General features: G+C 44.5%; 1 protein-coding gene and 2 long non-coding RNA genes across 4 annotated transcripts in view; 2 read left to right on the forward strand and 1 right to left on the reverse strand.

Annotated features, from left to right (window-relative positions):
• ephb4b (eph receptor B4b) overlaps positions 1-24400 on the forward strand; it is a 35126-nt gene that overhangs the window by 4307 nt on the left and 6419 nt on the right. Inside the window, exons 2-6 of the mRNA XM_029135818.3 lie at positions 2508-2575; positions 2647-2789; positions 2860-3223; positions 3351-3513; positions 5071-5226. Of these exons, the coding sequence (XP_028991651.1) occupies positions 2508-2575; positions 2647-2789; positions 2860-3223; positions 3351-3513; positions 5071-5226 (894 nt within the window). The remainder of the gene's footprint in view (positions 1-2507; positions 2576-2646; positions 2790-2859; positions 3224-3350; positions 3514-5070; positions 5227-24400) is intronic.
• Positions 5233-13552, forward strand: LOC129603197 (uncharacterized). Its single transcript, XR_008692904.1, has 2 exons — positions 5233-12738; positions 13184-13552. It is a non-coding gene; the product is annotated as an uncharacterized LOC129603197 (long non-coding RNA).
• Positions 13572-15339, reverse strand: LOC129603196 (uncharacterized). Of its 2 annotated transcripts, none has more exons than XR_008692903.1 (2): positions 15178-15339; positions 13572-14215 (listed from the first exon to the last, which is right to left on the reverse strand). It is a non-coding gene; the product is annotated as an uncharacterized LOC129603196 (long non-coding RNA). The 2 variants fall into 2 exon arrangements; XR_008692902.1 differs by lacking the exon at positions 15178-15339 and adding an exon at positions 14839-15149.

Raw genomic sequence — 24400 nt, forward strand, 5'->3', positions numbered from 1 at the left:
TTGAACCACTGACTCTACTGCCCTCTGTCACATCATGCTGAGGTGTTCGGGGGCTGTGGGAGATCAGACACCCAATCTGTGATGTTGCTACAGGGATGAAACCTGAGCACTCACGCTTTTTTTATTCTTTTGTGTTTGTGAGGACCTTCATGGACTTGATGCATTATTCTCCCAACTCAGCTCTAACCCAGAGCCACACCTGATTTTGACCTGACCTATGAAATCGATCCTGGCTTTTGGAAGTTGTGTAGTTGGAATAAAAAGTTGTCAGGGTGGAGGAAATCTGAGATCTAATTCATGTGTTGGGTGTGAACAGCACAATGGCCCATCAGAGGATTCAGTCATTTATTGTGACTGACAAGCAAAGAGATGCAGGTACAGTGGCCCTGGAGAATTCACCTAACCGTGGATACGTGAGCACGGTTTTTACTGAGGACAGCACATCAGTGAAACAGGACATCAGTTGGATCCTGAGCTCCTGGGTCGAGCCTCCTTAACCTCCATGTCCCAGCTTACATCCCATTACTCATGTTGGGTTGAGCCTGCTCTTCTTCACCTGCCCTTCCCTGTCTCAGACAGCTTCAGGTTCTGAGTGTCTGCAGCTCTGCGTGAGTCTACAGTAAAGGAACCCAGCTGTTCTGTCTCATTCAGCTCTATAAGGGCCACTAACGGAGCATGAGGAGGTTCCTGAGTAGGTTCCTGAGGAGGCTTCAGGGCTTTTTTTCCTTTGGAGGCTTATGCAGAGGTGTTAAAGAGGCACTAATGCTCTGGGCAGGGTTCCAGTGTCTTTCAGGCCGTTTCCATGGAGATTTTACCAGGCTTTATTTACACAGCTTCTCAAACACTGAGCCTTAAATGGGCCAAGATGAGCGAGGAACAGACTGATAGAACTTTAAAACGGTACCAAAGGCTTTTAAGTTCCCAGGTTCATGAAGAGGTTCTCTTTAAACTTGACTGGAAATTCTTAAAAAGTATTAGCAATATACATACTGTATGTATACACATATACCTGCATATAACACATATACCCACATTTATATCAAATTACTCATGTACTATATAATACACAGATACAGGTGCCAGCCTAGGTAGGTAGGAAGGATCTTTAGTGACCTAATACTGATCAGCCTCTGGCTGAAGGAAAGGAATGTCCCTTATTAGTCCCACAGTGGGGAATTTTGTTCTCTGCTGAGCTATCAGGGCACCCATTCCCCCATCCACCCCCAAGGGGGTGGATGGCATCAGGTGTGTCCTTGAGCAAGTGTTTAGCTTCACCTGATGACGAGGCGGGAGATCGAACCGCAGACCTTTTGCCGACGCTCTACCAACTGAGCTGGCCGCATGGTGCTCCTCTGTCCAGTTTAGAAGTAGTTGAGGCTTTTTGAGATATTCATCCTGAAAGTTCAGACAGAACTGAAACTTTTTTATTATTCATAAACATTGCATGAGTAACACACTATTTTTTATCACAGCACACAAGTGTTCCCTCAGTATGACATTATTTGCAGTCAAATAGACTGCAATGCCATGTTTCAGAGATTAGTCTTGGGATTTTTAAAGAACTTATTAAGTTCGTTGGCCCTGTCCTTGGACCCCTCAGTCACCTGGCTGCTGGACTTCTAGCCAGTGATGGTCCTCATGCCCCTCCACACTTCCCTGGTGTTGTTGTTCTGAAGTCTGTGTTCCAGTTTCCTCCTGTAAGCCTCCTTCCCCTCCCTGGTTTTGACTGACAGCTCTCTCTGGACACTCCTAGCTGCCTCCCTGTCACCGACCTGAATGCTTTCTTCTTTTCATTCAGGGTGGCTTTGATGTCACAAGTGACCAATAGTTTGTTGTTAGGAAAGCAGACAAAAGTTTTATCAGGTACATGGTTGTCCACACTGAAATTAATATAATCCGTGATGCAGTCTGTCAGTCCATCAATGTCCTCCCCATGAGGTTCACAGAGAGCCTCCCAGTCAGTGTCTTCAAAGCAGCTCTGCAGAGCAACGCGGTCCTCATCTGTCCACCTTTTAACAGTTTTAATTGTGGCAGGCAGCCTTTGAACCCGAGGTGTGTATTGTGGCAGCAGATGAATCAAATTGTAAACTGAGATCCCCACCCCACACATACACACCATACTACAAATACATACACAGGAAGATGTCCTCCTCTCTCACAAGAGCTGCCAGTTTGTCCATTTTATTATCCAGAGATTTTACGTTGCCTGTAATCAGAAAAGGGAGATGCTTTAATCTCTTACCTTCTCTCTGCACAGGTCTCTTCTCCAATCTTTGTTTCCTCCACAAACTTTTCTGCCTTCTCTGCATCCCCCTTATTTTCTCATGGAAGCTTGAAGTTACGGACAAAGTTGAGTGTTTTATGACATCAGCTCATCCCGGGTGTAAACATAGTTGGCATGGTGACGGTGCTCCTGCTGTGTTTCGGCCTTATGGATAAGGAAAAGTAAAAATCACATCAGTTACATCCTGTATCTGTCTCACTTTCTGCCCGTCTGTCTCTCTCAGAGGTACTGATGAACACCAAGTTGGAAACGTCTGACCTTCGTTGGACGAACTATCCCACGGACTCGGAGGTAAACCTTCGCTGAGCGCCAGGGAGTTAGCTTAGCAGCTAGCCTGAATGCTTATGTCTGTGTGTCTGCAGTGGGAGGAACTGAGCGGGTTGGATGACGAGATGAACAGCGTGCGAACGTATCAAATCTGCACCCCAGACAATCCAAGCTCCCACTGGCTGAGGACGCGCTGGATCCCCCGCAGAGCGGCGACCATGCTCTACGTGGAGATCCGGTTAGTGTGGCCATCATGAGTGTTGAGGTTATGATCTGCTGAGGCTGAGGTGCTGGTAATGTTTCTGCAGGTTCACCATGATGGAGTGTTCTGCTCTGAACCAGCGTCACTGTAAAGAGACCTTCAACCTCTTCTACTACCCTTCCGACAGCGACGAGGCCACGCCCAGTCACCCGGCCTGGATGGAGAACCCCTACACCAAGGTGGCCACAGTCGCGGCCGACCACCTGCTGCGCCGCGGGGCCGAGCGCCGCTCCAACGTCAAGCTGCTGCGCCTGGAGCGGCTGAGCCGGGCCGGGCTGTACCTGGCCTTCCAGAGCCAGGGCGCCTGCATGGCCCTGCTCTCTGTGAGAGCTTTCTACAGGAAGTGCCCGCCCCTCCGCCGCGGCTTTGCTGCCTTCCCTGAAACCATTCCCCACGCTTTGGTGGAGCAGGTAACCTCCAGCATCACTCATGTAAAAGCACCAGCTCCTAGAGTTGCAGTTAAATCACAGGTTCACAGCTCCACCTTCCTACAGATCACTGGTGTGAGTTACAGCCTCCTTCTCTTCTCACCTCCAGGCTCAGGGGGTCTGTGTGGAAAACGCCATGACACCGCCCGGAGATCAGTCAAAGCTTCCCAGCATGCTGTGCGGTCAGGACGGGCAGTGGGTGGGGCAGCCCACATCCAGCTGTTCCTGTCGCCCCGGATACGAAGCGGGTGAACCCGATGTGAGGTGTCGAGGTGAGTGAGATCTTAAACCTGTGAGACCTAAAGCTTTATTAGACTCACAGCCATTTCCATCATGTCACTGAGTTTACAGAACAGAGGCATTTTCAGATTTCTCCCGCTGTGAATGTGGACAACAGTGTAAACAGAGAGAAGCTAAAGACGTTTAAAGACAGAGGACTACTCACTCACATGATGTTTGTGTTCAACTGTGGTCTCGTTTTGGCTTGAGTGGCTTGGTAGCTCACTTGGTAGAGCGTTGGTTTGGGAAGCGGAAGGTCCCAGGTTCAAAGTTCTTTGCACTACCTCCCACTACTTCACTCAGGTGATGGGTAAAAATGCAGAGGTTAATTTCCCCAATGCATGATCAATAAGACCCAAATTATTATTTAGTGTGGTTTTGTTCCCATTCACGCATCAGCTGTAAAACAATGCTGATAGACATTAATACATTTAAGAGGCAGACACCAAACACAACATTAAACACATTAAACGCTCTCTGTGTCGATCGTTGGAGTCTAGTTGAAGTTAAATCGTCTGCGTCTGGATGAGGCTCCAGTCATACATACACAGGTTTATGATGCTCATAAACTCAGGAATGTTCTCATCGGCTTCTTCATCTGTCATCACAGCTATCACAGGGCAACATGTTGGCCTGAGCACTAATCTAGCAGGAATGTGGCCTGGCCAGTCTTTTATTACCTCTCACTGATGATGTTGAGTTGTTGGGTCCAGCATCAGAGGCCCTGCTCTCCTCCAGTGAGCTGGTGGAGAGGAGCAGCCAGGCGACGCTCAGTTTGGCGGTCAAAGCTTCCTGTTATTCTCTGTGGGTTCAGAGGTTAGCGACTGCAACCAGGAAGTGCCAGCCAAGGTCGCCCGGGGGGGAGGCCCATCAGAGGGAAGGGGTCAGAGGTTAACGTCTGTTCGGTGTGTGCTCTCACACACACACACACACACACACACACACACACACACACACACACACACACACACACACACACACACACACACACACACAGGCGATGATGACATCATGGAAGCACGTTCCACATCCTGTTGGAGCCACGGCCACTTCCTGTCTCTCATTGTGTCTGTGGACGTTCCTCCCTCGTCTCCCTGTGATGTTCCTCACCACATGACATAAAATCATTCCTTTCTCTGCAACACATTCTCAACATTTCTTCTTCTCGTCAACGTATCCCATCCATCGTCCAGCACTTCATCAGTTTGACCGGCAGCTGACCCCAAATTATTACAATAATTAGGTTCTTTTAGTTTACAACACTTTTTCCTTTCAGTCTGTGGCTCACTGTTTTTAATGGCTCCTGAATGACAATGGAGGAAGGAGACACACACACAACAATGAGAGGCGTCCACCTCTGGTCTGTTCTGCTATAACAAGAGATCACACCAGAGCCCAGTTCAACCCCACACACAACGACTCAGAGAAGCTGTAATAGCCCCCTCAGTGCACACAGAGCTGCTCCGATGGAGCTGAACCACCAGCTATGGCTTTGTGTCTGTTGATAACAGCAGCCAGATGCTGGTACTGACCCGCTTCTTTTTCTCTAGCTTGTCCTTCAGGTCGGTTTAAAGCAGCTTCTGGACCTGGAGGCTGCAGCCAGTGTCCAGCCAACAGCAACACGCGGGTCCCAGGCTCAGCGTACTGCCCGTGCCTCTCTGACTTCTACAGAGCCGACTCAGACCCACCACAGGCTGCCTGCACACGTAAGACGCTGCTTCTACTCTTTTCTGATTTAGCTTTGCTGGTTTGTTTTTTGTCAGATGTGTCAGACTCCACACATCCAGTAGCATAAAGCAGCAGATGCTGTCATTTATGAACTATGCAGGAGTCAGGGAGGTGTGTCTGCTCAGACTTGTCTCCATCTGTTCCTCTGAAACATCTGAACGTCACACAGCTCACTGTCATCAGTTATTATACAGACGCAGCGGTTCATTTTCACTGATTCCAGTTGACTTACAGGCGCTGACCCTCCTCATACCAGTGCCTTTCCAGCCAGTTATCAGCAGCCCCCCTTCTTGTGCTGTCTGCAGTATGTTAAAATGCTAATGTAGCCATCCCCATTTTTAGCACCAATGACGCAATTCCGTGGTAAAACTAAAAGGTGGAGCTTTGATCACAAAAACTTAATATCTGACCTGTGTAATCAAATACTAACTATAGAGACAGTTCTGAGAGCAGTCTGTTTGTGTCATGATCCGACAAACAACATGGCAGATTAGGACCGAGTCAGAGCCACACTAAACAAGAATAGATGAAAATATAACTATTTCTAATTAAAAGCTTCATGACAAAACCAAAAAAAGACTCCTGGACAGGAAAACAAGTATAACAAAGAAAACCAGACTAAGCAAAAAAGAGTTAACGAAACAAGTCTAAATTGTACAATGCACGTCTTATGTGTAGGGCAAGGCGTGGCTGACATGGCTGAATAAGGCTAAACATGTTATGGTTCGGCCCTCATACCACCAGGGGGAACTCATATCATTAGTCACATTAGTCACTCTACAGTCGTAGCACTTAAAAGTGTCAGTCTTTACGGCAATCAGTTTTCATTTGCAGCGAGCTATCACCTTGTTTTTACCACGTTGGAGCGTGTGTTACATCTTTTTGGCCTATAGGCGGCGATCAGCCCCCACACTGGCCACTATGACGGTGTACTAAGACCATGTTATGTGGGCCCAACGTAACAATGTCTTGGTGGTGTAATGGTTAGTTATTGTTTAACAGTTTTGATCCGGCAGTTTTTTTGTCCCGGGTTCGAATCTCGGTGGAAGCAGAGATGTTGTAATTACTGAACAATCAGCGTTGTTATGTCATTTTTATATTTTGGCCTACAAGATAATAACAAATGACTAATAGGGCTGGCTGCCTGTATTATTTAGCAGACAATTGTAGTATTTAGTATAGTAGTATTTCCAAGTTATGGCAGTTCAAAACCGAAATAAGCAGCTGTATTGTTTGCTTAGACAGATCGAGTGTGTGCTCCCACTTACAGCGTTCGATTTTATTATGATATTATTCCTGCAGGAGAATCAGATGCCGCAAAAAAATCTGAGCGACTCTGGATTTTGCCGACTTTTTTTCTGTTAAATAAATACGTTTTACGAAACGTCCACAGTCTACAGTCCACAGTTGTGTTCTCGCATGCTCTGGGAGCGTTCCACAGACTAGGCAGCTGAGCGAATTGTTCGATCTCTTTTGAGTTTTGTCTTCAGCTAAATAAGTGTAAAACAGTCCTTATCACTCATGCAGAATCAATAAATGCAGAACAATAACAAATGCAGATCAGAGATCTGCTGAGTCCTGGCGTTCTGGCATACCACAGAGAGAGTTTATTACAATTTATTCATTTTTATTATATAATCTTCTCTACAAGTTAGCAGTGGTAGTCTGCCAGACTTGTGTTAAATACCATAAGAAGAGCGTTTAAAAAAAGTCAAGTGAAAGTTTTTCGTGTCCCACAGCCTATGTAGGTGCAGCTGATGATGCTGCCCGATCTCCCATGGAGCTTTTCTTTGTCTCGGAGCTAAAGTATTTTAGACCTATTGACCGAATGAGGACAATATTTTAATGTCTCTGTGCCAATACGGAGTAGGGGGATGGGGTGTGAAGTTTGCTTTTGCGACTAAATCAACATCAGACTCCATGTTTACGGCGCAGAGCAAATTTCCAAATCCACTGTGTTGCCTGTGTAATAAAAGTTTGTTTCTCTACAGATATTGTGATTAATGTCATTCCGGTAAAATGTTGGAGCTTCCATTTAAAGGACATTGGCTAATTACTACTGGTTTAATTGTTCTCGCACACAACTTAAAAGTGGTTTATGCTGCAAAGCAGAAGTTATTTTCGTGTTCATCCAGTATAACCGTTAACATTTGGAAACACACTGTGTCTCCTCTCTTAATGTGTTTTTCCGTTTTTTCCTTAAAACGGGTAATGGCTTTAAATCCAATTCCGGGTCTAGTTTTGAAAACATTTTTTTCAGCTCATTTATTCGTTTTTAACACGGTGCCGTCTTTAAATTTTTTTTTTTTTATTTTTTTTTTTTTATTTTATTTATATAGCGCCAAATCACAACAAAGTTATTTCAAGGCACTTTACAAAGTAAGGTTTAAAACCTCACACAACTAAACCCAACAAATCCCACATACAGCAAGCATTTAATTTGACAGCAACAGTGGAGAGGAAAAACTCCCTCTCTAACGAGGAAGAAACCTCCAGCAGAACCAGACTGGATGTGGGCGGCCATCTGCCTCGACCGGTTGGGGTGAGAGGATAGAGAGATAGAAAAGCACAGCAACAGCAACAAGCAACAACAAGCAACAACAGAGCACAGGCAGGATGGTAGGACCAGGGACTGGATGCAGGCAGGATGGTTGGATCCGCAGCTGCCCATCACAGACACCAAACTTTGAGTCCAATGATACCTGTAGGTGAGGACAGAGAGGGAGAAAGAGTGGGGGTGGGGGGGGAGAGAGGAGAGAAGCACAACTACTGGACAGAAAGAGACAAGGTTAGTTAAACATGGGACAATGATGGGAGGTTATGGGACAGAGGAGGTAGAAGGAAACAGAGGAGCTCAGTGTATAAATTAAGTCCCCAAGCAGTCTATGTCTATTGCAGCTTAACTAAGAGATGGTTCCTGTGACTAACAATAATTGCCAGTGACCTGAACCATCTCTAACTATAAGCTTTATCAAAAAGGAAGGTTTTAAGCCTAATCTTAAAGGTGGAGAGTGTGTCAGCTTCTCGAACCTGAAGAGGGAGCTGGTTCCAGAGGACAGGAGCTTGGTAGCTAAAAGCTCTGCCCCCTGTTCTACATTTGAACACTCTAGGAACCACAAGTAGCCCAGCGCTCTGAGAACGAAGTGTTCTGCTGGGAGCATAAGGAACTATAAGGTCTTTAAGATAAGAAGGAGCTTTATCATTGAGTACTTTGTATGTGAGTAGGAGAATTTTAAATTCTATCCTACATTTTACAGGCAGCCAGTGCAGAGAAGCTAATGTAGGAGAAATGTGATCTTTCTTTCTAAGTCCTGTCAGAACTCTGGCTGCAGCATTTTGAATGAGCTGTAGGCTTTTTAAGGAGCTGTTAGGACATCCTATGAGTAAGGAGTTACAGTAGTCCAGCCTAGAGGTAACAAATGCATGGATCAGTTTGTCTGCATCGCTCTGAGAGAGGATGCTTCTGATTTTAACTATATTTCTAAGGTGGAAGTAGGCAGTTCTGGAGATTTTTTTAATGTATGATGTAAAAGAGAGATCCTGGTCAAACATGACACCAAGGTTCCTCACCTAGAATCTGAAGCTAATGTTATGCCATCCAGGGTGGCTATCTGACTCAATAGTGTCTCTCTCAGATTTTTAGACCCAACAATAAGAATCTCGGTTTTATCTGAGTTTAAATGAAGGAAGTTTTGGGACATCCAGGATTTGATGTCTTTTAAACAACCCTGAATTTTGACTAGTTGATCTGTTTCATTTGGTTCCAAGGACATGTATAGCTGAGTATCATCTGCGTAAAAATGAAAATTAATAGAATGCTTTCTAATAATCTCACCTAGAGGAGACATGTATAGGCTAAACAGAATTGGACCCAGCACAGAACCCTGTGGAACTCCATAGCTAATCCTTGTGCGTGTGGAGAATTTATCATTAACATGAACAAACTGGAATCTGTTCAACAAATAGGATTTAAACCATCCCAATGCTGTTCCATTAATCCCGATTCTATGTTCTAGTGTCTGTAAAAGAATGTTATGATCAATTGTATCAAATGCAGCACTAAGATCTAACAGGACAAGGACAGAAACTAGACCATTGTCCGAAGCTAATAGAAGATCATTAGTGACTCTAACCAGAGCTGTTTCTGTGCTATGATGTTTTCTAAATCCTGACTGAAAATCTTCATACAGGTTATTCCCACTAAGGTGGTCAGATAATTGTTTAGCCACGATTTTTTCCAGAATCTTGGAAATAAAGGGTAAATTTGAAATGGGCCTATAGTTGGCTAGTTGTCCAGGGTCAAGGGTTGGTTTTTTCAATAGAGGTTTGACCACAGCCACCTTAAAAGCCTGTGGTACATAGCCTAGTTGTAAAGATTGGTTGATTTGATTTAATATGGATGAGCTGATTAAAGGTAGAACTTCTTTGAGTAATCTGGTTGGGATTGGATCTAAAAGACAAGTGGACGACTTGGAAGAGTTAATTATTGAGGTTAACTCCATATGAGTTATGGGGGAGAAGCTGTCTAGGTAAGACAGAGGATTTAATAAATTTAAAGTTGATGGATCTAGACAGTGCTTTCTGTCATTTGGAAGAAGTCGCTGCTGAATGTTTTTTCTAATGATGATAATTTTATTAGTAAAATAGTTCATAAAGTCATTGCTGCTGAGATTTAAGGGGATAGTAGACTCAATACAGCTATGACTCTTTGTCAGCCTGGCTACAGTGCTGAAAAGAAACCTGGGGTTGTTTTTGTTTTCCTCAATTAGGGAGGAATAATATGTTTTTCTAGCAGCACAAAGTGCTTTTTTATATTTCATTAGACTGTCCTTCCATGCAATGCAGTTTACATTTATTTTGTTGGAACGCCACTGTCTTTCTAGTTGTCTAGTCCTTTGCTTTAGGCTGCGGATGTCTGAGTTATACCACGGAGCTAACCTCCTCTGTGTCATGATCTGTGTTTTCGTTTCTAGTTGTTTTCCAGTAGTCACGCCATGTCCTGTTTTATTTTGTTAACTTCCCGTTCCAGTCAGCTGTCCACTTACCGGTTCTCAGTATCCACACCTGTCAGTAATTATGTAATCATTCTGTGTATTTAGCCACCACCGTTTCCCATAGTCCTTTGCCAGATTGTTGTATTCGAGTTTCATTAGTGTTCCGTGTTTCCTGAGCGTTCCGTGTTTCCCGTGTTTTCGTGTTCCGTGTTCCAGTACCTTGTTTCCATCCGGCTGTGTTTCATGAGTCTTCCGAGTTTCGTTCGTGTTTCTTTGTTCCGAGTTTCCTGTGTCTCCGTGTATCCTGCCTGACCTGGACTACTACTGACCGTGAGTTTGCCTGATTCCTGCCTGTATTTTTGCCGTGACCATTTCGTGTATGACCTGGACCGTCTGACCCTGCCGTAAAGAAATAAACCTCTGTCTGATCATAATCCTGCCTCCGTGCTGTGCATGTGGGTCCGCCGCCTGCCCGAGTCCTGACACTCTGATTCACTGTCTTCTTCTTCAGAGGAGCCACTGTGTCTAACATTGTACGTAGAGAAGCTGCAGCATCATCTACAAGACAGTCAACCTGTTCATAGGGATTAAGGTGACTGTTCTCTGTGTATCTGCAAGACATTGAGGCAAAAGATGATGGAATCATCTGCTTGAATGTGGCAACAGCATTGTCAGATAAACATCTGCTATAGTAACATTTCTTTCCAGCTGTCATAGGGTCAGTTGTGCTAAATTCAAAAGTTAATAAGAAATGGTCAGATAACAGAGGGTTTTGGGGAAGAACTATTAAATTATCAATTTCAACCCCATATGTCAGGACAAGATCTAGGGTGTGGTTAAAACGATGAGTGGGTTCATTTACCTGCTGTGTAAAACCAATAGTGTCTATTAAGGAGTTAAAAGCAGTGCTGAGACAGTTGCTGTCAACATCTACATGAATGTTAAAGTCTCCCACTACAATGACTTTATCTGTGCTAAGAACTAAGTCAGATAAGAATTCAGAGAATTCAGTTAAGAACTCTGAATATGGAGCAGGAGGACGGTAAACAATACAAAACACAACTGGTTTCTGAGTTTTAGAGTCTGGGTGAGAAAGACTCAGAGTGAGGCTCTCAAATGAGTTATAACTAAGTTTAGGTTTAGGAGTAATTAATAAATCTGATTTATAAACTGCTGCTACTCCTCCACCTCTACCTGTACTTCTTGGAACATGATAGTTGATGTGACTCATTGGAGTCGACTCATTTAAAGTAACATATTCATCCTGCTGCAGCCAGGTTTCAGTGAGACAGAACAGATCTATGTGATGGTCACTTATCAAGTCATTTATTAAAAAGGATTTAGATGAGAGAGATCTGATATTTAATAAACCACACTTTATTAGCTTACTGTTACTTTGTTCCGTAAGAGGAACTGTTTTGATGTTTATTAAATTCTGGTAAGTCACTCCTCTTTGATTTGTTTGTGACTTGTATAGTTTAGGTGGTCGAGAAGCAGACACAGTCTCAATGCGATAACTAAGACTAAGAGTGGGTCGCGGCTGTAGAGAACATGCAGAGAGGCGTGTAAGACTGCGACTCTGCGTCCTGGGCTCCACTCTGAGTTGTCAAGCAGTGGGGGGACTAAGCAACATGGCCATGTTACTAGAGAGCAGAGAGGCTCCGTTCAACGTGGGATGGACGCCGTCTCTTCTAATCAGCCCAGGTTTTCCCCAAAAAGTGCTCCAATTAGCCACAAAGCCCACATCGTTTGCAGGACACCACCTGCACTTTTTGCGCTTAAGAGAAACGAGGAAACTGATGTTCATTGTATTTTATTTCTTGGACAACTTAACCAGAAAACGGCTTGAATTCAGCCGATGTGAATGTGCCCGTGGGCAAAGTGTGTAAACTTTATTAAAAGTATACGAAAGTTTTACCAGCACAATGAGGCTGATGGTAGCGGCTTGTTAATTGTTTTTGCCATGGTTTTGTTGACTTATGAACCATTTTTTCTATGTTTCAGCTTAAAATGTCGCAGCTTTAAAGGAGTCATATCATACTTTTCATTCTAAAAAATATTAGACTTTAATGTCTCAGTAAGGTCTCTGTAAATTCTAATCCCATAAAACCCTGTAGATCGTCCACACTGCCCCTGTCAATGTGTGGTTTTCACTCTCCATCAGCAAACGCTGTGTTTTCTGGGCGTGTCGCAAGCGAAGCTGCTCACCACACCTCTGTGCGGAAGCGCATACCTTTTTTGTTATTGTTTTTTTTTTTTTAAATTGGCTCCGTGGATACGAGCCACTGCACGGTTACGATACAATAGGTGGCAGTAGTGCGACATTGAGAACGAAATCCTCCACAGAAGAAGACCCGCTACAGGACTGCACAACATTAGCCAGCTAGTTCGTAGCGTAGTAGAACCATACGTCTACGATCCCGAATCTGACCCTGAAGCTGAAGAGGAGGCTGTTGAAGTCGCCACATTTCGGCTGATGCAAGATGTGTCTCATTGGTAATGTCGCATTTACTTCAATTTAATTGATTTATGTAATTTGCAAAGTGACTAGCGGTTGCTAATGCTTATGCTAAATGGCGTGTGTAGCTTCAATATTCACAACACGACTTACCTGGAAAACTCTCGTTAATAGAAAACACTACTTTAGCTTACATTATACAAATAAATAAGTTTGAGAGCATAGCTGAAATAATATAAATACATTTTACATTTACACATTTCACTGTTTTTGTCTTACTTGTGCTGCTGCTCTGACAAAAAAAAATGTGTAAAAAAATGTAAAAAATGTGCATTAATATTTAGAGCAATCACTGCATGACCTTCCTGGGAACAAAAAGCATTGGTTCAAATTATATATTGACCTAACGTATTTTTACTGCTTTTAATTATGTTTTTTGTCATTCATGATAAATTTGACAGTAATATGTCTCTGTATCTAAAGTTGTTACAGGTATCTAGTCTACAGAGGCTAGTGAGCTGGTGCTGAGGATTCCTGGGGTGAAGAATCTGAGTTGCCATCTCTTCATGCTTGGGTTGTAGATGAAGGCAGTTTCCTGATGGATAAAACACTAAAACACTCATAGTATGATTGATGTAGACCACCTGCAGAATAACTCCTTTACCATTTGAGTAAAAATGTGTTTTTTGTGAGTGCAACACTCATTAAGAATTTTTTTAACTTTATTTATATATAATTTATATGCGTTTTATTTATGGCCGCTTCAACTTTATAGCTTACCATATTAGAAAGAGAAAAACATGTAATTTCAATACTATGATTTCCTAAATAAAAGTGTTTTCCCTTCAGAAACAGAGTTCAGTGAAATACATAATAGTTAAAGCCAACTTTATTGTAAACCAAAAAAATACACCACTACTCCAAAGCTAGAACAAACTGTTACCTTCACACTCCAATGTGCAATGTATAGGTTACTGAGTTAATTAAGAAGTCTGGGGGTTTGAGGACGAAGGAGAAGCTTTTGCAGGGCCTTGCAGACGAAATGCATGAAAGTAGGGTAAACAGGGAGATGTGGTGATCCTTGTTCTCATCACTATTTGGAAGACTGAGCGGAAGCAGTCCTCTACCAGATGGAAGCTGTGGCTGTCCTCACCATCACCTCATCAAAACAAAAGGTAGTGCAATCAGAATTGTAGATTAGTGAAATGTTCATTATTATGTAGGTCAAAACCTTCTCTAATATAAGAACACACAATACCAGACAAAAAATTAAACCAAACAAGAGGACAGGCCTGTCTGTGCTAAAACAACAGATAAACAGTTGTTACAATTCAAATATAAAATCTAAACAGTATATACCAATTAAAATCTTCTATTACCTATCTTACTGTTGGTACATACAAACTTACATACCTTCACTCCTGAGCTGGGCAGCAGATGTCTGTGTACCAACAGTCTGCAGTGATTTCTCTGTTTGACAGCCTCCTTGCATGTGGGCAACTGGGATTTGCCCTCCTACAGTATAGAAAAGACTGTTACATTTACTGTAAATTGTATTGGTCCTACAAATATAATGGCTATGGTACAAGCTATAGGTAACTGACCAGATAAGCAGCAGGTATTGTAGAGATGTGACTAATTAGCAACTAAGCTTGAAACACAACACAGTAATCATTCCAACTAATCATGTTAGAATTTGATAGAACAATGACATAACCCCAAATCACAAGTTGATTTAGGCTGTGACACAGGACGGGGTAATAACAAACATAATCGCGTTCATCTGCAGTTTCTTTTTGTAGCGATCGACCAGCTGTAGCTCTAAAGTGCAAAGGCCTAAAGGCATGCTAACGGCTAACGCAACACAAACAGGAGCGGCAGCACGTCAACAGGACAAAAGCTCGATCCACCGTTTCCTACCTGTCGCCAATCGAAGGCCCATCGCTATTAGCTGTTCCCCACACAGGTGTGTGGTTGCACCAACTCAGAGTAGCACATTTGAAAGGGACAAAGGCTCAGTTGACTCACTGTAGCCGTTAGCGACGCTAGCGATTAGCTTGTCTCACATGTGGGTTACTGCATTTTAAACAGACCCAACTAACATATTTAGATATCACAAGTATCAAGCACAAACTTACTACAGCGAGCTAGATCCACCGCTTCCTGTCTGTCGCCGCTGGAAGGGCGATAACGATCAGCTGTTCCCCGCAGGTGTATGAGATTACAGAAAAAGGACAGACGCTAGACCCACCGCTCCCTGCCTGTAGCCGCTCGATGCCGTTAGTCATTAGCTTTTCTCCACACAGGTGTGTGGCTGCAGGAGCCCACATGAGCACATTTGAAGGGGACAAAGGCTCGGTCGACTGGCTTTAGCCGTTAGCATAGCTAGCTAGTAACTTGCCCCACACATAGGTTACTACATTTTAAACGGACAAACTAACATTTTAAAACATTATAAATATCAAGCATGTACTTACTTCAGTGAGTGGATGACGGACTGTAGAAATAGATCCTTTTTTTCCAACAGGAGCCGTGAAACAAATCCAGCATTGTACGCACCCTCGTTTGAAATGCACATACGTATAAATGCTGAGGCAGTGTTTCTGGCACCGGTCCGTTAAAAATAAAAGTGACCCACAAATCCTTACTTGTTGATCCCTTGTTAAAGTGAATAGACTTTGGTGTTGGTTAGAACACCGAAGAACCGAACTATTTCTATGGGAGGACTTGAACGCTGCCGTGCTTGTCTGTTCACGGTGAGTGAGAGGGGGGAAATGGCGGAAGTCCAGTTTTGGTTCGGGATCATTGTGGGGGTGGTGGTTCAGGATTTACAGGGAGGACTTCCGACCAAGGTGACGACAACTGGGACCCGGTCTCAGAGTAGGTCGTGGTCTGTTTTCATTGGGTGAGAAAATTTACATTTTCAAAATGTGAAAAAAGCAGGAAATGCATTTCTACCGTGCTCAGTGTGTGCATATGTGACCCATAGAGCCATAGGAACGCTCCAAAATGTCTAAAAAGTGGATTTTGCATGATATGAGCCCTTTAAGATAGCTAGCTAACTCTAGTGGTGCTGTCTCTTCAGACGGGGCGCATACGAGCAGATTGCCCACAGCACATGGTCCATTTTGCCTTTTTAATTCCTTGTGAAACTACAGGTATGTATGTAATATGTTTATATTGTAAAAAAAGTGGTTAAGGGGCGGCACTGTGGTGCGGTGGGTAGCACCGTCGCCTCACAGCGAGAAGGCTCTCTTCGATTCCCGAATGCGGCCCTGGTGCCTTTCAGTGTGGAGTTTGCACGTTCTCCCCGTGTTTGCGTGGGTTCTCTCCGGGTTCTCCGACTTCCTCCCACAGTCCAAAGACGTGCATTAGGTTAATTGAACTATATGGTTAGGGTTAGGGCTTCTCTCCATTGCCCGTAGGTGTGAGTGTGTGTGAATGTTTGTATGTATGTTTGTAATGTATGTCTCTGTGTTGCCCTGCGATGGACTGGCGACCTGTCCAGGGTGTACCCTGCCTCTCGCCCATATCCAGCTGGGTTAGCACCCCCGCGATCCCACATATGGGAATAAGGGGCTTGGAAAATGGATGGATGGAAAAAGTGGTTAAGATTATATTTGTTATCTGGCTCAGTTACATGCTTTAAGTGGAGCTGTAATTTGTGTGTTTCATATTGTAATGAAAATATATAATAAAATAATATAAAGGGTATCAGTCCAGGTAGGTATGTTTTATTTTGTATTAATTAGTCTTTACTGTTGTAAGGTTAGGATAGTTTTTGTTTATTTATTTTTATCTTCTTCATAAACACATAGTCCACTATATGATTACATTATAGACAGTTGTGAACTATGTATGGGTAATCTTGAGAAGCGCGGAGGACGGGCCGCATACGAGCAGATTGCCCACAGCACATGATCCATTTTGCCTTTTTAATCCCTTGTGAAACTACAGTTGCTGAATAAACCTGCTGTTACCAACATTCAGAGCAGCTCCAAGTGGTCATTCGCAAAGAAAAGAAAAGAGACAGACAGAAGACATGACACACAAAGCATTGTTTTAAAAACGAATAAACAAGCTGAAAACAGTGTTTTCAAAACCAGACAAATAAATGAATTTAAAGCTTTTCCCAGTTTTTTCCTGGGAAAACGACTCGTCTTGTTTTCCCAGCTTTTACTCTGGTGGGGAAATCAAACTTAGAACGTACACGGACCCGACACACCCGAGTACTTAAACACAAGGACATACTGTAGAAAAACAGCAGCAACTTCAGCAATTTACAATAAACACTAGCGCGCATTGACAACTTGATCCAAGTCATCTGCCTATGAATAAGTGGCTCCTCAGCACCAAATCGTTGGGACGTCACTTCCCCGATTCTCTTGCTGCCTGCATTTGACAAGCATACATTTCTGGTTAAGCTCTATCTGGACACATCATCTGTCATTTGGGCTCTTATGTTTCATTCAGAGTCAGAACAAACTATAGGTCATTGCGGTCTGAGTAAATTTTAAGAGTTTGGTTTGTCCACCAACTAAAAGCTGCTATAACGAGAGATCAATTTATTTTTTCGTTTTCTGCTTTTTTCTCAAAACGAAAAATCAGCTTTAAATCCAACTCCGTGCCTCGAAAAAACAACACTTGAATTCCGTTTGTCATATCAAGAGAAACAAAAATCCAGTTTGTTTTGTATTTTTTCTTCATGACCAACAAACCGGAAGAAAAGTACAGATATACATATAAAATACATTTATGACACAGATTGATGAATAAATATAGATACCTATTTTATGTTATTATACTTATATTGTCGTATTGGATTGGCTGGAGGAGGGACTGTTTCTCTCGGCTGGCCTGGGAACTGTGTAAAGACATCAGCAGCTTCGGCAATTGAAAACAAACACTAGCGCGTGTCAGAAACACACGGAGGAGGACCCAAATGCACAGCGGCAACACCACGTGAGGCTTCAGAGGATTTATTGTGTCTCTTGGTTGGACAGGCAGAGGTCGGTACACGGGTAGGTCATAGGCAGCAGCACAGACAAGGATAAGGCAGGCGGATGTCAAAGACAGGCAATGGTCAGACTCACACAGGCAGACAGGATAATCACAGGCTGGGCTGGAGATGTGGTCAGGTACAAAACACGATCAAAAGCACGGCAAGGTAACGAGGTAAGAATCCTGGAAAGCTGAACGGGTGAGTGAACAAACGATCTGGCAACTGGAGAGTGCGTAAGATGGACACTATATACTGCTACTGATTACTGATTATTCACAGGTGTGTGCACCTGAGGACCGGTGGTGACAGGGAAAACACAGCTGTGGTGTGACATAAACAGGAAGTCCTTCAAAGTAAAAGCGGAACTGGAACTGGAACATGACAAAATGGAAAAAACTCAGACCTTCCAAAATAAAACTGGAAACAAAAACCCAGATCGTGACAGCGCGCACTAGCGAGCAAAGATGCATAATAATCTATAATATTTAAAAATGAACTACTCTACATTTAATGATACAATAACAGGACATTTTTTGTGCTTAATGTGGAGACACAGATAGAAATGAACAGTCGGACCTCACGTCTTTGCGCCACCTGGTGGTTAAAACGAGACTAGCACCCTGATTTTTTTCAGCTTGCTGCAGGATTAAAAATCCTTAGTCGGGGACGCACCCATTGCGCGGTGGCGACGCGACCGTACTGCAGTAAAAAAGGTAGTCATATGAGTTATGGGGAAGAAGCTCTCTAAGTAGGACAAAGGTTGTATTTATTCTTTTTATTTATTTTTTTACACCAAATCACAACAAAGTTATCTCCGGAACTTTACAAAGTAATGTTTAAGACCTTGCACAACTAAACCCAACAGATCCCACATACAGCAAGCATTTAATTTGACAGCAACAGTAGAGAGGAAAAACTCCCTCTCTAACGAGGAAGAAACCTCCAGCAGAACCAGGCTGGATGTGGGCGGCCATCTGCCTCGACCGGTTGGGGTGAGGGGATAGAGAGGGAGAAAAGCACAGCAACAACAGAGCACAGGCAGGACGGTTAGACAAGGGACTGGATACAGGCAGGATGGTTGGATCCACAGCTGCCCATCACAGACGCCAAACTTTGAGTCCAATGATACCTGTAGGTGAGGACAGAGTGGAGGGGAGAGAGAGAGAGAAAAGCACAGCAACAACAACAAGCAACAACAGAGCACAGGCAGGATGGTTGGACCAGAGAATGGACACAGGCAGGATGGTTGGACCCGCAGCTGCCCATCACGGACATAGCTCTGTGTCCGATGATACCTGTAGATGAGGACAGAGTGGAGAAGAGAGAAGCATGCAAGCTTTATCAAAAAGGAAGGTTTTAAGCCTGAACTTGAATGAGGAGAGAGTGTCAGCTTCTCAAACCTGAAGAGGGAGCTGGTTCCACAGGAGAGGAGCTTGGTAGGTAAAAGCTCTGCCCCCCGTTCTACATTTAAACACTCTAGGAACCACAAGTAGCCCAGCGCTCTGAGAACGAAGTGTTTTGCTGGGAGCATAAGGAACTATGAGGTCTTTAAGATAAGAAGGAGCTGTTAAATTTAACTCAGCGATAGTGCACTTGGGGTTTTGTACCAGACTTTGGCTGCCAATAGTCCTGCCATCTGCGAGTAAGCGCCAGAAGTCACCGACTTCCAGCGCTCCTGGCGAGAATGAAATGGTCTCATTGATGCACCAATTACTGAATGCCCAACAACAGAGGGAGGAGCGGTATTTGCAGGAGCTCCGGGGCCTACGCGAGTCCATTTTGCAAGGGACTAAGCCGGTCTTGGATGAAGAGAGTCCACGTTTGGAGCTGCCAATGCTGGTTGCGCCAAGAGAGGCAGGTGGTCACAGAGTGGATCAGTAGGTCCACTGACGGGACTTGCCTTGGAGGCATACCTGGCGAAGGATGAGAAGCAGGAGGAGGTGTACGACGAGCTAAAGGAGGCATTGCTGGAGAGGTCCGATATCTCACCTGAGACCTACTGTCAATGGTTCAGGCCCGGCAGGAAAATCACTGAGGGCGGCCTACCACTGTCCGACGAACATGTACGAGAGATGAGTTCGACCAAGGGACCTTGGCGAGGCTATCATCTTGGAGCAGCTCCTGAGGGTTCCCCCCTATGAAACACGCACCTGGGTTCGAGAACATGAGCCGGCGTCCGGAGTAGCAGCAGCTAAGCTAGCTCATCAGTACCAGAACGCCCACCAGGAGAAGCTTCGTACTCAACCATTACCAGGTACTGGTCGCACTCAGGTTGGGGATCAGAGGCGGCATGCCAGTGCAGCGGAAAGTACATCACACCTGAGACCAGCAGGCGGAAGGCCCAAAGAGCTGGTCTGCTACTATTGTCAGCAGGCGGTCATAAAGCGTCTGTGTGCCCCACACGCAAGGCCAGGCTTTCAGGGTACTGTTATTTCCCGAGAGAAGGGGACAGTGAACTGCGCAGAAGACGTGGGAGTTCCTTCACATGTAAGGTGACTTTAAATGGACAGTGCCTACAGGCATTACTGGACACTGCCTGTGACAGGTCAATTGTCAAATCATGTTTTGTTTCTAATGTTGGCTATGTACATACAGTTGGGGTGCGGTGTGTCAACGGGAATGTGAAGTGATATGCGCGAGCTGAGGTACTGGTAGAGGTACAAAGTCAGACATACTTGTTAATTATGGCTGTAGTAGATAGTCTGCCAACCGACATGATTATAGGCCGTGACTTACCAGTATTATGCGACCTGTTACAGAACACTGATGGGAATGCTGGAAACCTAGTAAACTTGTCATGTTCGGCCATTACACAAGCACAGGCCAGGGCAGGACTTCAGCCTCTGCCACACATGGACGGCAGTTTGTTGCAGGGCGTGGTTAAAGGGCCAGCAAAATCACGTAGACAGAAACGTTTAGAGAAATACCTGGGCTCACCAGTCTCTGAGGATGCTGCGGAGTGCCCTGAGGGTAAGGGTTGGCAGGTACCTGACAACATTGCTGAACTGCAGAGAAAGCGGATGAGTCGTTACATGTCCTGTTTAAGAGAGCCTTGGCTGATGAACTACCTAGGCTGAGCGATGGAAAGTATTTTATTGAGAATGACATTCTGTATGTATGCACTGGGAAAAAAACACGTCTTGTGGTACCAACTAGTAGACTACACCTAGCACACGCCATTCCATGGGCTGATCACCTGGGCCAACAGAAGACCTTGGCCAACCTTACATACAGACGTACGTGCATACTGCAATTCCTGTACAACCTGTCAGAATACCAGTGCTGTGCCTCAGCGGCACAGGGCACCACTGCACCCGCTCCCTGTGCTTACAGAGCCGTTCCGGCGAATCACTATGAAGAAGAGCAGCGCCAGACATCAATACATCCTAGTGATTAGCGACTACGCCACACGATACCCGGAAGCTTTCCCACTGCGCACAGCAAAGACACCAAACATCATCCGAGCCATGGTTCAACTGTTCTCCCGGATTCCATAGGAGATCTTGACTGACCAAGGTACCAACTTCATGTCACGGCTGATGGGGCAACTGTACCGACAGTTGGGCATCACTGCCATCAGGACGACCCCCTGACATCCACAGGTGGACGGGCTGGTAGAACGATTTAACCATATGAATATGCTGAGAAAATTTGTCAATGAGACGGGGAAGGACTGGGATAGGTTGCTACCATTTTCCTATTTGCCTACCGAGAGGTACCCCAGGCATCCACTGGGTTCTCTCCATTCAAGCTTCTCTATGGTTGGCAGATGCAGGGACCACTGGACCTGTTAAAGAAAACTTGCAAGGAAGGGTCAGCAGCCAAGACGGCGAAGAGAGGCATCATACAGTACCTGCTGGAAATGAGGACGCGCCTCGAGCAGTACAGGGACCAGGTGAAGAACCTGCAGGCAATACAGCATACCCAGAAGCAGTGGTATGACCAGCACGCGAGTTTCAGACAGTACCAACCTGAACAGAAGGTGCTACTTTTACTGCCTATCTCGACAAGCAAGCTTCTGGCCAAATGGCAAAGTCCGTATACCGTGGTCTGGAAGATGGGACCAGTGACATATAAAATTGTTCATCCAGACAAAGGAAAGATGAAACAAACTTACCATGTAAACCTCTTAAAAGAGTGTAAGGGGCCTGTCACGACCATGCTGGTACGGAAAGTGACTGGGGACGAGGAGGACGACGGGGAGGAAACTGCAGAGAGGGAGCAGTCAGAGCTGAACATGACTCACCTGGTGGACACCCAGCAACAAGAGCTGCAGGGGCTATTACAACAGTTTCCAATGTTTCTTCGTCAGATGCCTGGGCGAACAACGGTGATCCACCATGCCATCCACCTCACCGACCAAACACCGTCCAGGCAGAGGCTGTACCGGGTGCCAGAGTGTCTGGTGGGACCACTAAACCAGAAAATTGAGATGATGAAAGATCTGGGGGTGATAGAGCCATCAACGAGCGAGTAATACAGTCCTGTTGTGATCCTCCCAAAGAAGGATGGGTCCCTCCGAGTCTGCGTGGATTTCCGTCGGCTTAACGCACAGTCCCATTTCGATGCATACCCGATGCCGAGAATAGGCGACCTGCTGGAACGAGTAGGAAAGGCAAAAAAAGAGCTTAAAATATTACCTTTTAGGGAGGACTTTTCAGCTGAAGACAGACCACCGCGCATTGACCTGGCTGCATACCACCAAGGACCAGAACGCCAGGGTCATGAGGTTCGACTTCAAAATAAGACATAGACTAGGGCACCTAAATGTAAATGTTGTGGCCAACTACCTGTCGAGGAACCCGACAGGCACTCGGGTACGAGAGGGGGAAGGTACTGTGACAAACCATCAGTTTGTCCCCCACTGATGGAGCAGCGGCCCCATCTGAGCACACACACACACACACACACACACACATCCCAATCAGACCACACCACACCTGAATATCCGCCCACTGCCGGCTGGCACTGGACAATAATCCACTTTGCCGTTTAACTCACGCCGTGCTTCCCCGGACTCCTCACACACAGCCTTATACGCACACAGTATTTATTTACGGTTCCAGTCAATTGGTTTTGTGTCTTATTTGGTTTCTGTATTTATGTCTCGGGAGTACAGTAGGAGGACTTCCGCGTCGCGCGGGACATACCGGATTGCTGTGTGACAGCAGCTTATGACGATAATAAGTCGGCGCGATGTGTGCTGGTTGCGTGGGTTCTCGCTGTGTCTCGATCCAAGAACGAGCGCCTCAACCAGATTCTAATAGATCCTCTATTATCATCTAACAGGACTATAGAATATATGTTAGCACCGTTTTGCTCATATTTTAATCCTCACCTAATTGCAGACGCGTGGCTGTATATTAATTACAGTGAATGCTGCATACTTTAAGCTATAGACACAGTTTAAACTTTAAAACAATCTTTAACTATTCAACTAATTATCTTCTGTTCAGCTTTTTAATATTTTATTAGTTTCTGATTTATAGCAGTTTAAATATTGTGTTGTTTTTGGTAGATTTCTAGCTTTTCAATTAGTGTGTATTGTGTGAGCTAGAGTGAGTGAGGTCACAGCTAGAGCTAAGGCATGTTTTTTTAAGCCAGAGGTTTTGTCTTTAACTCATCACGACAGCCAGAGTTTTCACTCTGTGAACATAATTCTTTTACTCGTTTGTAGTCATACTTGTCTTCTTTCTAATGATGTGTCTGGTTAAGCCCTCAGACCTATACTTAAGTTTGTAGCTGCCTTAATGCGCAGAGAGTTCCAGAATTCTTCCGATAGACTCTAATGCATTTGTCTGTGAGACTTTTTAGGAGAAACACAGAAGTCCTACATTTTGAAATTGCGACTGTGGCCACAATTTTTAGTCTTCAAGCATAAAACTGATACCAGTTGCTCATTAAAGCCTTGGCATTCAATTTTGATACCTATTATGGTTTTGCTGTAAGAAGTCTGTTTAGCAGGGGTGCAACTCTGCTTTCCCAGAGCAGAATGGAGCTGATTTTCCAGCCTTTCGTCTCTATGACAACGGTCTACCTTTGACTGACAGGTCAAACTCCTAAGTCCTAAGAAGCCAGCTCAACGGCAAGAACAGATCAGTGGAGAACAGAGGATGAGATGCTGGATGAGGGACCATCATGGGAGGACAAACTTGTGTGTACCTCTATCTGTGACAGCAATCAAAGTGTGCAAAATAATTTCCCTCTGGGATTAATAAAGTTTTTTGGCTCTTGAATCTTCAAGATAGAAAGCAATACAGGAAGTGAGTGGATCTGCCGTATGGCTTTTACACTGTGTTTTTCTTGTTAATCTCTGTAGAAATAGTATTTATCAGTCATCAAACATATGCATATTGTTGAATATTAGGGTCAGAGTTTTTCAGGTTGCTCTGAAAATAAGTGCCAAAGATAAGACTCAAACCCAAATCTCTGGGTGCAGAGGCCAATGCTTTACCATTCATCCTTGCGTCAGACAGAGGTGTTAATGGTGCTCACCGTCTTCTCACCTTTACTGTTCTTTCTTCTGTGAGCAGCTTAACAAGAACATTTCCCCATTGTAGGTCAGTAAATACTGTTTAGCTTATATAATAAACCAAGTTTTTAAGAATAACTCCAGAAACTATACCTGACTGACATAGCATAAACATTTATTCATCAGTGAATCAATGTTAAAGTGTTAAAATGATGTCTTTATTCAA

The sequence above is a fragment of the Betta splendens genome, chromosome 2 (assembly GCF_900634795.4).
Source record: "Betta splendens chromosome 2, fBetSpl5.4, whole genome shotgun sequence".
Classification (NCBI taxonomy): Eukaryota; Metazoa; Chordata; class Actinopteri; order Anabantiformes; family Osphronemidae; genus Betta; species Betta splendens.